The sequence below is a fragment of the Stegodyphus dumicola genome, chromosome X2 (genome assembly GCF_044657685.1).
Source record: "Stegodyphus dumicola isolate Sdum_Otavi_A_Nest chromosome X2, ASM4465768v1".
Taxonomy (NCBI): Eukaryota; Metazoa; Arthropoda; class Arachnida; order Araneae; family Eresidae; genus Stegodyphus; species Stegodyphus dumicola.
The window spans coordinates 75,263,896-75,279,133 of NC_140781.1; the positions used below are offsets into that span (position 1 = coordinate 75,263,896).

The 15,238-nt window shown below is 32.3% G+C and overlaps 1 protein-coding gene across 2 annotated transcripts in view; it reads right to left on the reverse strand.

Annotated features, from left to right (window-relative positions):
• Positions 1–3,901: 3,901 nt before the first annotated feature.
• The window catches only part of LOC118200242 (lysosomal-associated transmembrane protein 4A), a 39,326-nt gene continuing 27,989 nt past the window's right edge, over positions 3,902–15,238 (reverse strand). For both annotated transcript variants that reach the window (XM_035372180.2, XM_035372182.2), the window contains exons 5-7: positions 8,752–8,970; positions 6,308–6,403; positions 3,902–4,293 (exon numbers count right to left, since the gene is read on the reverse strand). In XM_035372180.2, the coding sequence (XP_035228071.1) occupies positions 4,195–4,293; positions 6,308–6,403; positions 8,752–8,970 (414 nt within the window). In that variant the 3' untranslated portion in view covers positions 3,902–4,194. The remainder of the gene's footprint in view (positions 4,294–6,307; positions 6,404–8,751; positions 8,971–15,238) is intronic.

Here is a 15,238-nt window from a genome sequence, read left to right on the forward strand (position 1 = left end):
GAAATGGATTATTCTCCAAGAGAGATACAATTTATTATGCATTTCTAACATTTTGATTACAACTAGTTCTGCATAAGAATTAATTTCATTTCTAATATACAACAATTAACTGTTAAAATTCTTTCTCCCATCTTTCTTAAGAACAATTTCTCACTAAAATAGGAAATGAGGACAAATTTACTGTTAAAGACTTGTTCTCCCTTGATAATTTCTGTAGTAAGCTACAAAAGATATAAACAACTGAAGGCACAGTAAAAATATATACAGTGTTGAAAAGTAGCAATTTACAAACAAAAAACTGCAAGAATGGCATAAGTTTCTAAGAAAATGTTAATACTGACACATTTCTAAACAATTGCAGCATTTCAAATTAACATGGATGACATCAAACTCTGTATATAATGTACAAGGTTTTGACTGTGACCACAGTGAACCTCACGATGTATGAAAACCAGATATAACAAACTTGATGGATATCTTTGATGAACACAGTCTAGAATTTCTGCAATTTTCACTGAAAAATTACTAACCTTAAAATAATTTAAGTTTAGGCTAGTCAGGATAGTAGAAAATGCCTTTTTTAGACGTTCTTTTACCTTCAGCCACACCATTTTAAGTGTCCTAAACAAAAGCTATGTAAAGGAGACTTAACACCCAATTCTTGGAAAACTATGACACACAATAAGCATATTCTAAAAGACGCACAACAACTATGGAACCAATGAACTTGACTGGGTTCTCTTATTCAAGTTTTTATCATTTAAGTCTGCTGAACTGTAAGACAGCTCCATTAAGGCTGATGCTGTGAACTTTTTAACTCGTAGTAAGAGGTAGATGTTTGGGACTAGACAGGTGATTTCTCTTTTAGGGAATAGAAATTTATTATCAGTTTTTGTTCTGTATTTAAAACATTCTCCAAGTTCTGTCTTTTTAATACAGTATTTTGTAATGTTCAGAATTTCTTTACAAATGCTGTTGCACCTTTGCTTTGCAGCCACATATTCTTGGGAAAACAATCCATTCTCACTGGATACTGGTTTTTGGCTATCTGAATGTGGCAAAGCCATAAGAGATATTTGCCTACGAGGAGGATCCTTCAAAGAGCATTTTCTGACAAAACTATCTTCCTTTTAAATTTTTTCTGAAGGGCAAAGCCTCACATATTTTTTGACTTCACTAGTGATAATTTTCTGTCAAATATTCATCTGTATGGCAAACTGTTAACATTCAGCATTGAAGACAAGGTTACACATTATTTCAAAAATAAAGTGAATGTAGCCTAATCAATATCTGCAGAGAATACAGTTTATCCAAATCTACAGTTAGTGCCGTGAGTGAAAACTATAACTTGATAATTTCTGCTCAAGGAAAAAATATTCACGACACAGTTGAGAAGAGCCAAAAATAAGTATGTTGAAAGAAACATTGCTGAAATAATTCACAGAAACCACAATCTGCCAATATCTGGGCTAATATTTACTAACCACATTGGAGGGACTACTCAAATGACAGGTTGGATAGATTAAAAACAACACATTTCTTAAGGAAAAATTATCGAAGACTCAGAATGTTTCAAAATTTGATGGTAAGAAACGGAAAATAAATATCTGGGATGGAGTTTCTTGCCACTACAAAGAAAGAAAACACATTTTCAACACTGATCAAGGAGTGCCACTCTTATGCCTAACAACATTATATACAGAGTTTGATGTCATCCATGTTAATTTGAAATGCTGCAATTGTTTAGAAATTTGTCAGTATTAACATTTTCTTAGAAACTTATGCCATTCTTGCAGTTTTTTGTTTGTAAATTGCTACTTTTCAACACTGTATATATTTTTACTGTGCCTTCAGTTGTTTATATCTTTTGTAGCTTACTACAGAAATTATCAAGGGAGAACAAGTCTTTAACAGTAAATTTGTCCTCATTTCCTATTTTAGTGAGAAATTGTTCTTAAGAAAGATGGGAGAAAGAATTTTAACAGTTAATTGTTGTATATTAGAAATGAAATTAATTCTTATGCAGAACTAGTTGTAATCAAAATGTTAGAAATGCATAATAAATTGTATCTCTCTTGGAGAATAATCCATTTCTTAATAGAACAAGTGAGATTTCAAGATTTTTGTAATGATGCTAAACAGTTCAGCTTTTCACATCAAAAACCTCTGCTTCAGAAATCAAAAGCTATATGTATTAGGGCTTTGAGGCTTTTATTTTCATGAAGGAATTTCCAGTTCAATGAGCTTATATGTGATTTTAAAACTCCAGGACTTGTAACACTTTGGTAGTTGTGAGATTAAGCAATTTCTTCCCAAATACATGCTTAGATAGCTGTTGTTTTCTCCTTAGATGTTTGTTAAATGTCACTATTTCTGAGCAAGGAAAATAGTGACCTTTTTGAAAGGGAAAATACACATGCACCTTTATAGAAAGTTTGTTTTACACTGATGCCTACATGAATATGGTGTGTGCCTACATGAATAGCACTCAGCAGCATAGACATTTGGTGATTATAAAGTTTTCAAAGCCAAAATGCTTTAAGAATATGATTCTTTTTGTTTCTGATAATAGTTAATAATTATAAGGTATGTCTGTCATCAGAAGTGCTTGAAGAAGAATTACAATCAGATAGAGAAGTTCAGGCCAAAAGTCAAAGATCATTTGATCAGCAATTTTACTGCACCAATGTCGAAAATAGAAATCATCAAGATTCTTTTCTTGCCTCCCAATGCAATTTTGATCTTGCTACATGTGGATAAAGACATGATCAGGTCCTTGAAGTGTTATTACAGAACGCACCTCAGTTTAACCATTTTTAGGAAGTGTGACAATTAAAAATAAGTTATAGTATTTTATTTATTGATGCAATGAAACTAAAAAAAATTCAGCAAATGATTACAGAACCAATCATCTAAATCTGTTTTCAGCATGCTTGGTGTTGAAAGTGTATTGAAAAGGAAGATGTCCAGACTGTGCTGAAGAGGAAGATAATAAAGTAAAGGATATGCATATAACTGAGTGGTTGGCAAAAAAATGGCATTTCAGCACTTCCAGAATGTGACCGAGCTTTTTCAAATGTGGTGAAGATGTTCAAAGATTGAGGTGGTGAAGATATAGCGACCAGTAATATATGCTGACTTCAAAGATTCTGATGGTGGTAAGAATACTGAAGAAACAATATACATGGAAAGAGAATTCTAGCAAAAAAAAAAAAAGTCAAAGTTGTGATGCATGTTCTACAGTTTTTGTAAATAACTTATTCAGAATTTATTAGTCATACAAATTGCAAAACCAAAATTTATAGTCTTGTAAAGATAAAATTACACTGCAGTAAATGTCAGCAGAAAAAATAAATTCACCATTTTTCATTATTATTTTTGAGCGTTTTTATATATTTTATTCATAACATGAATAATTATAAATACATACTACAGAAGAGACTAAATTTATGCATGATTTTATGCTAATTTATCATGTAAAATTAATGTAGGGTGAGAATGAAAAGATTAATAACTGTGCTTAGTTACTGTAATTAATGCTTAAAATGATTTTAATTCATTATTTGCTTCTTTCAGTAGTTCACAGTACTAATTACTCCCCCCCCCTTCAATTCCTCAGACAATTTTACACTTCTATATGATAATCCATTCTCATTGGATTAAACAGCAAACTAAACTTCCGGTCCTTTGAATTTCATTGTGGTGGGGTTTCACTGTATTATGATTTCTGATATCTGATTTTAAGAAAAATATTATACAGACAAACAGAAATATGACATAATGAGAAGAACAAAAGGTTTAAGCATAATTTACTATAGATTTAAATAACACAGACACCCCTTCCTCTAAAAATGAAAAGTTGGAAATTCAATGAAATAAACTGAAAAATTTCACTCAGAAATACATCCAAATAAGCTTTTCTATTTTTTCAGCAGTCAAATTTAACAAATATAGGCAGTAATTTGTATTTACAGAGATCTATTATGAAATTCAAAACATTTTATTGCCACCAACCATTCCACTAAATAACATTGGGATAACATATAAAGAGAATTTTTTTGCAAACTTAAAATACTTACTTTTGGTACACAATTTAGCAAATATTATGCCTCTAATCTAAGAAACATAATGAATGAAAATCAAATGACTAGCTACAATATTTAAAGTGACGAGTTAACAAATATCTGAAACATATCACACCCCATGGAAATCAGCAACGTATGGAGGAGGAGCATACAAAGGAGCATGTGGTGGCGATTTTGTTGCTGTATCATAATCTGGTGGAAGCAAGACCTAAAATAACAAAATGATGTGAATACAAATTTTTAAAACTGTTGTACAGATTCAAACAAAAATAATTACAAACTCTTACATAAAAAGCAGAAATGCAGTTTAAAAAAAAGGTATGTTTATCAATATGAAGAGATGACAATTTGCTCAATCAATTACGACAAAGTATGCGAGTTATTTGCATGCTGCGACAATCAAATGCAACATTTTAATTTGTAATCACATTATGTAAAAAGTTCCATATTTGAAATTTCTATGAAATGTGCTGAGTTATCCATGCAACATCAGATGCCCATAACACCTGCTCATCATAGCAGTCATTACAACTACCAGTCACAAAAGTCCCACCTGATAACTCAGTATATTAAATCCACCTTCATTACAATGACCACTCTTAGCATGATAGATGATGATGTACTACATGTCAACCATATTTGCTGTGTGAATGCATATTAATTACACTCCTGCCTTGTTAACAACTTCTTATCAACTATCAATGCAATCAATCAACTAAAGATTCTGAGGCTAGTGTTCATGGTATGACTTTTATTAAAATTACTGATTTAATAAATTATTCTAACATAACAATTCCTGGAAATTAACACTGAAAAATCAAACTGTTGATCACAGAGGTTTATGTTTCATTTGACAAACACAGGTGTACACTACAAAATAAAATAAATAAATAAAATTTGGAAATTATGGTTTAACCACAGCTGACTGTCAAAGTTTAAAAATTTAAAAATTTTAAAGCTTTTGATGATGCTTTACACTGTGAGCATGCACAGTGGAGGCCCATGCATCCCCACCCCTACACATTCTCGTATGGTGGGCGGCTCCAATTCAGTTGCTTGTTGGATAATAATAATGAATGGTTGTACAATTTTTCAATTTTGTTTCACTGAAAATAATTAAATTTTAAAATGAGTCCATGAAAAAATTTGTTGAAAGGGAGAACAGAGCGAGTAGCTATTCAGATAAAGACAAAAGAAAAACGAACAAATATGTTGCACAAAGGATAAGCAAAATGCGACAATGAAAAAAAAGCAAAACAATTTCAATGTCACAAGACTATTTTCAAATAAATAAAGGAGCCTCAACTACAAATTCATCCAGTACATTATCACCAGATTTATGCATACCTCAGACTGATCACACAGGAGAATGTTTTTGCAAACAATGGAAGTATTAAGATAAACAATGTAAAAAATATTTTACACAACATTTTATGCACAATAAATTCAGATATGTTTGCAGTATTTGTGATAGGCTATGGTTTATGAAAAATTTGAATGCAGAGAATAAGAATGATAATTTCACTGCTGTGTAATGCGAGGAGTTCTCACACGAAGATGTATGAAGCTCCCAATTGTGCAGTTCTCGCAGCATGTTTTATATTGGCATCTCCATACATTCATCTGACAGTTAATTCAGCTGATTTAAAACTGTTTCTCTTTAGTGCACTGATACTTAGTCAAGTTTGCTCATTGATGAAGAGTTTGATATAGATACAGACATACCAATTATTACGATAGGAGATTTTAATATAGACATGAAAAGAAACCAAAAGGCATTCAAGTTCCTAAAACAGCACTTTTATTTGAACATGGTACTTATGGAACAAACTACCCAAGTACACTTGACAACTTGTTTATAGATATTACATTCACGTGAAATATTATTATACAGATATTGAATTATGTTTGTTACTTTTTTTATCATTGTCCTATATTGCATAAAACAGTTACAAACAGAAATTGTATACAAACATAAATAAAATTTACATTTTGTAAAAAAAATTTCGAAAAAACATCCCAAGTTACGAAAGGAGCAATAAGTCACACATTAAAGACAGATAGCCTCCTGTCTTTTCCTTCCCTCAAGCCATACAAAAAGAAATTGTTTTAGGGACAGAATGCTTACATCAATGATTTAGTAGACTTTATGAAAGGTTATTTAAGTAATGAAATAAAATAACTTTCAATTTGTTAAAAAATTTTAAAACATATCTCCTCACCTCATTATCAGCTTCAATATAGCTCCCGACAATTTCAGCAACATGTAGCAATTTTAAATACTTATAACATGACCATACAACTCCCATAAAATATGCCTATAAAAACAGTTTTTATTTTACAAATGCATATGGAACACAATAAACAGAACATGATTAAAAAAAACACTAATAAAATAATCAGAACAAGATTTAAAAACTAATTGTGGATACTTGAAATTACATTTAGATATTAGATAAGCATACATCAAAGTTTAAAAATACAAAACATGCTTAAAAAGTGAACAAATTTCTTTTTAAGTCTAATACATATTTAAAATTAAAGAAAAGCACTTTTAAGTTCTCTCCTGTTAAAGTCATATCAATTGATGCTATTTTTTTTTTTTTTTTTTTTTTGTCTTCTCATTATTTCTTAGTGGCAGTTTGTTTGGCTTCCTTCTTGGCATAACTGCCTTTAAAATCGCTTACAACATGTCTCATCTGATCATAGGTCTTGTGTTACATAGTGAAATGGGTTTCACGATTTGGAATATTTGGTATTAAATTATTCTTGTCATTTCACTGATCCAGATACTGGGCATTATTACCCATTTTTTGAGAGCATGGAGGTTAAGCAATAAACACCTGCCAACATTTAGACTAATTTAATTAAATTCATATGGCATGATATGTATTTCAAAGGAGAAATATTCTCTGCTACACTAAATGCCACTTCTAATTTTGATTGCTGTTTAGCCTTGTGAGATTCTTTTAACTGTTCACTTTTATTTTACTTTAGTGTATTTTATTGGATCATTTAAGATGTAATAACTACTTTTTTTTCGTTATTTCTTTTTATAAGGAGTTTCAGAGATGAAACCAACAGAAATAAAAAGTTACCAATAAAAATTATGTAAAAATGGAGAAAACAGAAGTTTGTGGAAACACATCTAGTATCAAAACAAGGGACAGGGAAGGAAGCCAAAAATGTGCCAATACGGTGCTGAAAACGCAGAGTATACCTTTAATAGAAAAGTACTAATTTTTGTCTGTTTTGAAGATGAAACTTAGCTGATGAAGTTGAATCTGAACTTATTTCTTAGTCTCCTAATTTCAAGTTACATTCTTGATATCACACAGTATATTTTAACAAAATTCAAAATATCAACTTTTCCTTTGGTATTTTGAATTTTGCTAAAACATACTTATTACCTGGTCTCAGATTAATCTCTTCCCCTTAAATCACATTTTAAATTTCAAGAGATAACACCAATATTCTAATCCCATTCTTAACATATTCAGTATCTCAAAGAAAATTGTAAGTGGAAAGGCAAATTGTGTATCACTTTTGTTTCAACTGGTACAATTCAGTACTTTTTAACAAATGGATATAACAAATTTCATTTCATGCAGTAATTACAATCAAAGTTAATTTGAAAAAGAAGCAACTTCATTTTGGTATAGATTTTACATAAAACTTCGATTTCAAGGGCAATCAGACAAAGCTCCTCTTCTTCAGCAGCCCCACCACCAAAACATGACAAATAAATATTTGATGGCTAATCACAATTGGACATCTAATCACATTTTGTTTGAAAAAAAATATCCATAAAGCTTCTTTAGCTGGTAAATTTGATATTCTTGAAGCTTTTCACACACACACAAATTTATGTTTTTTAGTTAATGACATCAACTCCAATAGAGTCTTTTCAATGCTTTTAAAATTTTTTCTTAATTTTTCACATTTCATTATTATTTTCAAGAGATGGTGCTACACTCATTTTCACTTCACTTCAGTCATTGATTTTGATACAGTCATTGCTCCTGCCTTCATTGCAGAATTTTTTGCTCTTGATGGAAAGGTAACCTGTGTTTGTTTGCCCTCGCAATCTATAGAATTTCATTTAGAATTTTATGCCAAAATATGGTTCCTGTTTTGCCAAATTTTAAGTTTCACATTGCCATATTTCTGTTCCTTTTCATACTGCTTATTTATTTTTCATTTCATATGTAACATTCTTTTTACTAGTTAGATTATTACATTTACAGCTGTAAACACCTCTGTTCTTAGAGAACTATGTTATTTCTTGTTCACCCAGTACATGCATTTGGTTTGCTTGGCCCACTAACATCAAAACTCATATCTTAAAACCCCTTTCAATATGAAAATTAAAAATCAACTTCATTCAGATTTATATACGATATCCCTAAATGCTAAAATTACTTATAAAATTATTTGCACAACCCCATTTTAAAATATAGCTTTATTTTAAACATAAAATTATCAAATTAATTTTAAATTTGAATGTGATGTCCTACAGCAGCAAAATCTAAGAGGTGATAACTCAGCCAAACTATATGTTTTAGTAGTATAAAAAAAAAAAAAAAAGGCTATGAAATCTAATATATAATTATCAACTAACTGCTCAATTAATTTTTATAGGGATAAAGAAAAGCATATTGCTTACTTTTAACATCATACAAATTACAACAGCTATCATCAAAATTGCACATAACCATTCAGGATTTAAGTGTAGTAATTCTTTCTGAAGCGGTAAATCAGATGCTTCTTCCAGCATGCGACGCACATCGGGAACTGATGAAAAATAGCCAACAGCCGTTAATGCAGAAATTATGAAGTCAAAAACTTGGAGGCTGAAAAACGGCATCAAGTAGTTTGGCTTCCCCTGAAAAAAGCAATCTAAATATAAATTTTTTTTTTTGTATTCTAGATAAATGTTTTTAATGCATACATAACTAAAATATGAGCACATTTACATATTTTACCAACATGAGGTTTAGTTACTTAAATGTTTAAAAACAAAAAAAAAAAACAAAAAAATTATTTTATACTATTTACACTACATTAAAATAGTATTCTCCCAGAAATACTAACAAACAGCGTAATTTCGCAAATGCAAAAACACTAACTACTTGTATGAGGGCTGAAATATGGCATGAAAATCAGGTGTGATTAAAAAATAACAAGTGAATAGTTTTAATATATAGAAGCACTCATATAATACAAGAAAGCACTCAAGGACTATCTGCATTAGGAAAGTAAGTTCATATGACTTTTCTGAAAAAAAAGTGGATCATCATACAATACAAAGATCTGAAACAATATACGACCAACTAAATAAACTGTTTAAGAACTTCCTATGGCACTTACCTACTTGGGTAATAGTCATCAAACAGTGGTTAGACAGAAAGTTCTGTTTGCTTTATGTAATAAAAATGCCATTTAGTTAGAGAACACATTACTTTCAATGTAAATGCTACACAAAGGAAGAAAGTGAATGTATGCTAGCCCAAAAAGGTTCCCCCCCCCAAACCCCCCCCACAGTTTTGGCTTATTTGTTTACAAGTAAAATCATGTATCATGCAAACATAAAAATTATTCAAAGGTTCACGCAGTCCATGACTGAACGGGTAAAAAATAAATATATATATAAAATCCGAAAGATTTCAGATTTCATATTATGCCCAAACGGCCCTTCCCCCCTTTTTTTTATTCATTTACAGCATTTGAGCTAAAAAATTTAAAAACAGCATATTTTTAAAATTTCCGATAGACAGTCTTGCCCATTAGAGATAAAAGTGTTTCATTCCCTTCAGTGTTGCCCCTACTCACTTTGAAATCCACGAGTTTTTTAAATCAAAAATTTGCTAAAGTTTAAGAAAATATGAAATAAGACAATAAACCAAATTCAAAATTCAAGCTTCCAGTTGTCGTCCGGGTGAAGGCCGATGTTATTCAAAATTTGATTACTCTAGGTACCACTGTTATTCACAATGCGAGAAGCGTACATACATTCATGCAGATTCTTCACTATTTAATTTCTTTAAATATAATACAAGGCAATATTATTTGGTGGCAACAATTTGAAAAGTGATACATCGCATTTAAGCGATTCAATGCAAAATGAAATTTCGAGACTAATAGCCCTTCTAAGCTAACGTCCCTTTGGGCTATTAAATCAATATATAACTGGAAAAGGCATTTTAAGCATCAATTACAAGTACATACAACTGTTCTTCTCGAATATCTTTCATATCACAGAACAGTAATTCCTTGGTCTTCAATATGTCACTTGTTTTTGACTAACTTTTGGCTCCTGAATCCAAAAATAACCTCAGTTCTTGTTTAACACATCAACGTTTTAAGCTACAGGATACCCTCTCTTCATCAAAAAGTCATAAAAAATATGCATATAAAGGAAAACCTTATTAAATATACTGTTTTCACAAAGTACAGTTTTATTCACACAAAAACTATATACACTGATGAGTCGAAACATTATGACTATCCCCATATTTTTCAATGAACTCACTGAATGACATGTGATTGTGTGGGAATGGTATTTAACTGCTGCTTTGGAGAAAGTAAGGAATTATTCTTGCACTTACTTTTGCGAGTGATGGGAAATGCAGCTGATCTAAGCAAATTCGATAGAGGGCACATTAAAATTACCTGAAAATTCGGAAGGATGGAGGATATGACTCATGGTGTATAACCTAAAAGGTTATGACGTGTCAAACACAAGATCATATTATGCTGATTTAAAAGGACTTTTATCAAGTTAATCAAGTAATCTAGTTAAGCAACATGATAAATTTAAATTTAAAATCAGGTAAAATCTCAATACATATAATGGTTATGTTGGTATACCACCTTCCAGGCAAACAGTTCCTGTCCTACTGTATAGCAGGTCATACACAGGCTAATGGTGGCAGTATTATGCTTTGGGGGCATTCTCATAGGCAGCTATTATACCCTTAGTCTTTGTAGAACAGACCATGAAAACTGTGGACTATCTGAACATAATTGCAGATCAGTTGCACTCTTGCTATATACATAAAACACAAATTAAAACTAATTAAGCAATCAAAACCCAATCAAATTAAATAATAAAAGCCAATTTCTCTCAAATACTAAAAGAAGTTTAAATTGACCTCTTTTATGGCCAAGAGGTATTTCAAAGCTATTATAATATTTTAAATAAATACACATTTTTCTAAAATGTGATGCAGCATAAGCTAGACATTATATTTCAAGCAAAGAGGCTCACTCTTGGCTTTCAAAAGATAACTATCAGTAGCACGATAACCTCCTCCCTCTAAATTCTAATAGCCTCCCAAAACTCTACTTTCAGTTTTACATTTCTCAATTTATTATTTATTTGATGGTTAAAAAATGCTCCCATTTAGTCAGGATCTTTTGCTTCATGACGGCTCTGATATCTCTCAAAGGGACGAGTTCACTAGATAGTTCAACAGCTGATCTTGCTGTGATGTCTGCCAACTGATTTTCTTTTCTACCCACATGTCCAGGAATCCAACCGTAAAGTATATGATAACCACAGTAAGCCACCAACCCAAATAGAAACAGGCATTCTTTACTCAAATCATTACACAAATCAATGGCAGGAGCAAATAATACTTCCTTTGGAAGTAAAAGAAAAATTAATTTCAGAAGGTTGTAACATTGGAACCACCATCTAAAAAGATGAAAAACATTTACAGAAGATGCACTGATTACCCTAAAAACAAGGAAAGACATGATTTGCAATAATAGTATTTGTAAGGAGCATACGAGCACAATCTGCAAGATGTGCATAATAATTGTATTTCATTTATTACATTCTTTAAAATATTCTGAAGTGTACTGCTGATGTTAATCCCCATTTACACCGGTGTTTACACGAGGATGAATCAAATACAAACGAGCCTTTGGTTTAAACAAAATTTATTTTATAGGAAACATCTAAATTTCTACGAATTATTTTTCTAAATAATCTCCTTTTATGAAACATTTTTCCTAACGTTTAGGAAAATTTTTCATTTCACTCTCACAGAATGAAGTTGGACAGGTATCTAACCAGCTGTACACTATTTCCACTTGATCTTTGGTCTCCAATCACTTACTTCCAAGTGCTTGTTTGAAGGGTCCAAACATGGGAAAATCACATGATGATAATTCTTGATTGTAAGGTGGATGATCAGGCATTTTCCAGTGCATCCACCAGTTTCTGCTGTGTTACACATGTTGTGCGGGGCCTAGCATTGTTGTACAGGATCAACAATTCATGGATGGGACAATCTCGTCTTTTGTGTAACATGGCCAACATTTTTTGGCTTTCACAGAGTTTACTTTGCCTTTCCTTCACCACTCCATGCATGCACGCTTTGACTAGGGTGCGTAATGATGCACCCATGTCTCATCACAGGTGACAATTTTATGCAAAAGGTGGAAATATATACATATATATATATGTGAGTGTGTGTGTGTGTGTGTAAATATGGACTGCCCTTCTTTAGAAAGAGTTTGAGGCAAATGAGAAATGTGAACTAGTGCAGCTTTTTTATCATCATCAGAAACCAACGACCGGAATCTAATGAGCTAAGATTTTTCTGAAGCCCAACTGCTTTCTGATGGCTGTTTGGACACTTCCATAGCTAACACCAAATTGTTCCAAAATTTGAAGAAATGTGCAACATCCATCACATTCGATAAACACATGAACACATGCAATGTTTCCATTAGTCGCACTGATACAAGGACGATGGGGATGACCTTGATTCGCAACAGGATCATGGCCTTGCTCGAACTCACTGCAGTAAACCTTTAACAGCATTTCTTAAACTGTGGGTCTCAACCTGCAGCAGAGGGTCACCAAAAATTTAGCAGTTTTGATATTTCTTTAACTTATTATAATAATTTTACAATTACCAAATATTTTTACACAATGTATCTGAAAGTAGATAAAGATAAGACAATACAGCCAAAGAAAAAGGAAAACAGGTAGACACGTTCTTTTTATAATATAAATGTTCGTTTTTTTTGCTTTGCATGCGACACTGTCATTTTGTCTGTTACTTATTTAAAATTTTCACATTGTTTTATAACTTAAAATTAGAAATTAAAGTTAATGACTTAAAACTGCAATAGTATATTACAGTACAAGTGAAGAAATTGGCAGTTTCACTCGCGAGTGTGTTGTATTTGCACAATGCTTATGAGGTTCCACAAAATTTTTGTAAATATTATGGGATCCTGGGGGGTCGCAAAAAAATCTCAATGATAAAAATGGGTCACGATTGAAAAAAGTTTAAGAAATCCTGCTCTAGACCATGAAAGAATAGCTTCCCCAAACTGAGCATGCAGTCTGAGGTAAATTTCAACTGGTTTTACATTTTCACAAAAAGAACTTTATAATTATGCATTGCTAAACAAAGATGAGCACACTCTTTTCATTCATCATAAGGGCTACTAAATAAAGTATGGTGTGATTCTCTTACTCTAGGCAACTCTACCTAGCGACTTCAACTGCCTAAACACGTGCAAATACCTAACCCAATGCTTAATAAGGGCTTGTTCATACTTGATCACCTAACATATAATTAATGAAATTTAAAATGTGTTAATTGCTTTCTGATATGACACACCCAGCATGCCTTCTCATGTTCGCGATTTTGGCAAGCGCATCATGAGTTAGGGCAAATACTTTCATTTATGTCTTTTTCTGGAGTGTTTAATCAGTGTACATTCTTGCTTGATGCTTCAACAATAGTCAGCCATCATATGTGCATCTCATCTACCTTGGTACTGTGCTTCCATGACTTTCAAATTTTGGTGAAATCATTCATCCTGCTCATCACTGACTGCACCAAGATTTTTGGAAAAGTTATCAAGATGGTTATGTAAAACAAGGCAATTTGATGCTCATATTGAAACCAAGTATTTTGAAGCTCTCCAGAAGTTGCTGGACAATTTGGCTGTAAATCTGTGCTTGTATGTTCAAAGAAAGTCTTTGACAATGTTTTTGAATGTTAACCAAGCATTCTTTTGGAGTTCCAATATGTTCATCTTTAATGAGCTATTAAATCTGTGGATCATAAAAACACACTGGCATTTATCTTTCCAAAGGACAGACTAGAAAATGTCAAAATGAGATATTTGAAACAGACTCCTTCAACTGGCAAAGCTTTAAGAAATTGCTTCACAGAATCCAGTTTCATATGCAGAGATGGAAATATAATGTTCTTTCTGTTGACAACTGGCTGATGTAATGTCTGGATCACCAGATTTCAGGTCGGATTTTCATGGCCAATCAGCCTGCATCCAATGTTTCTCATGAGCTCTGTCCCACATACATAAGAAACAGTAATACTTGATATATCCACACTGCTTGCCAAGGAGAAAGCAAACCAGTTTAAGGTCAACATAGATGATCCATTGGTGCATGTGATATTACAACAAATCAACGAATCTCTTTAGGTCTTTATATTCCTCAGACAAACAAACTAAATGGCCTATCAAGACTGCCCCATATAAATTTCCACTGTAGGAGAGGATAAATTTCAGGCTCTTAGCCATTGAGTTGCTTTATACGCTGAAATTCCTAACTCTTACATTAACCCCTATAAGGTATTTCTCCCACCTTGGCATACCTTCATGGAGTGGTGGTCTGCATGCTGGGTACGTATTCCAGAGGTCCGTGGTTCGTGCCTTTTAAAAGGGGGGCGTATATAAGGTATTTCTCCTACCTTCTTGGTGTGGTGGTCTGCAGGCTGGGTGCATATTCCAGAAGTCCTTGGTTGAATTCCTGGCAAAGGCGTTGCTAATGTTTCATCTTTCCTACTTCAAATTAACCTAATGATTACAACCCTATATGTTACAGCAATCACAAATCCATCATCACTTCGGAAGTATAGCAGAAACATACTTTCTCTAGATCAAAAGCAGGATTCCTTAGTTCTTTTATAAGCATGTTTTTATTGTGCACGCTGACAGCTCTGAAGCCAGCTCTCTCTTTGGAAAGTCTCAAATCTCTTGCCAAATCAGTCAACTTATGAGGGTTAAATCCCTTATGAAGAGAATAATTTTCAATTTCAAAACCTTCCTTGTTGGGGTCAATTTGATATTCACCAGAATCGTATTTCTATATTTCT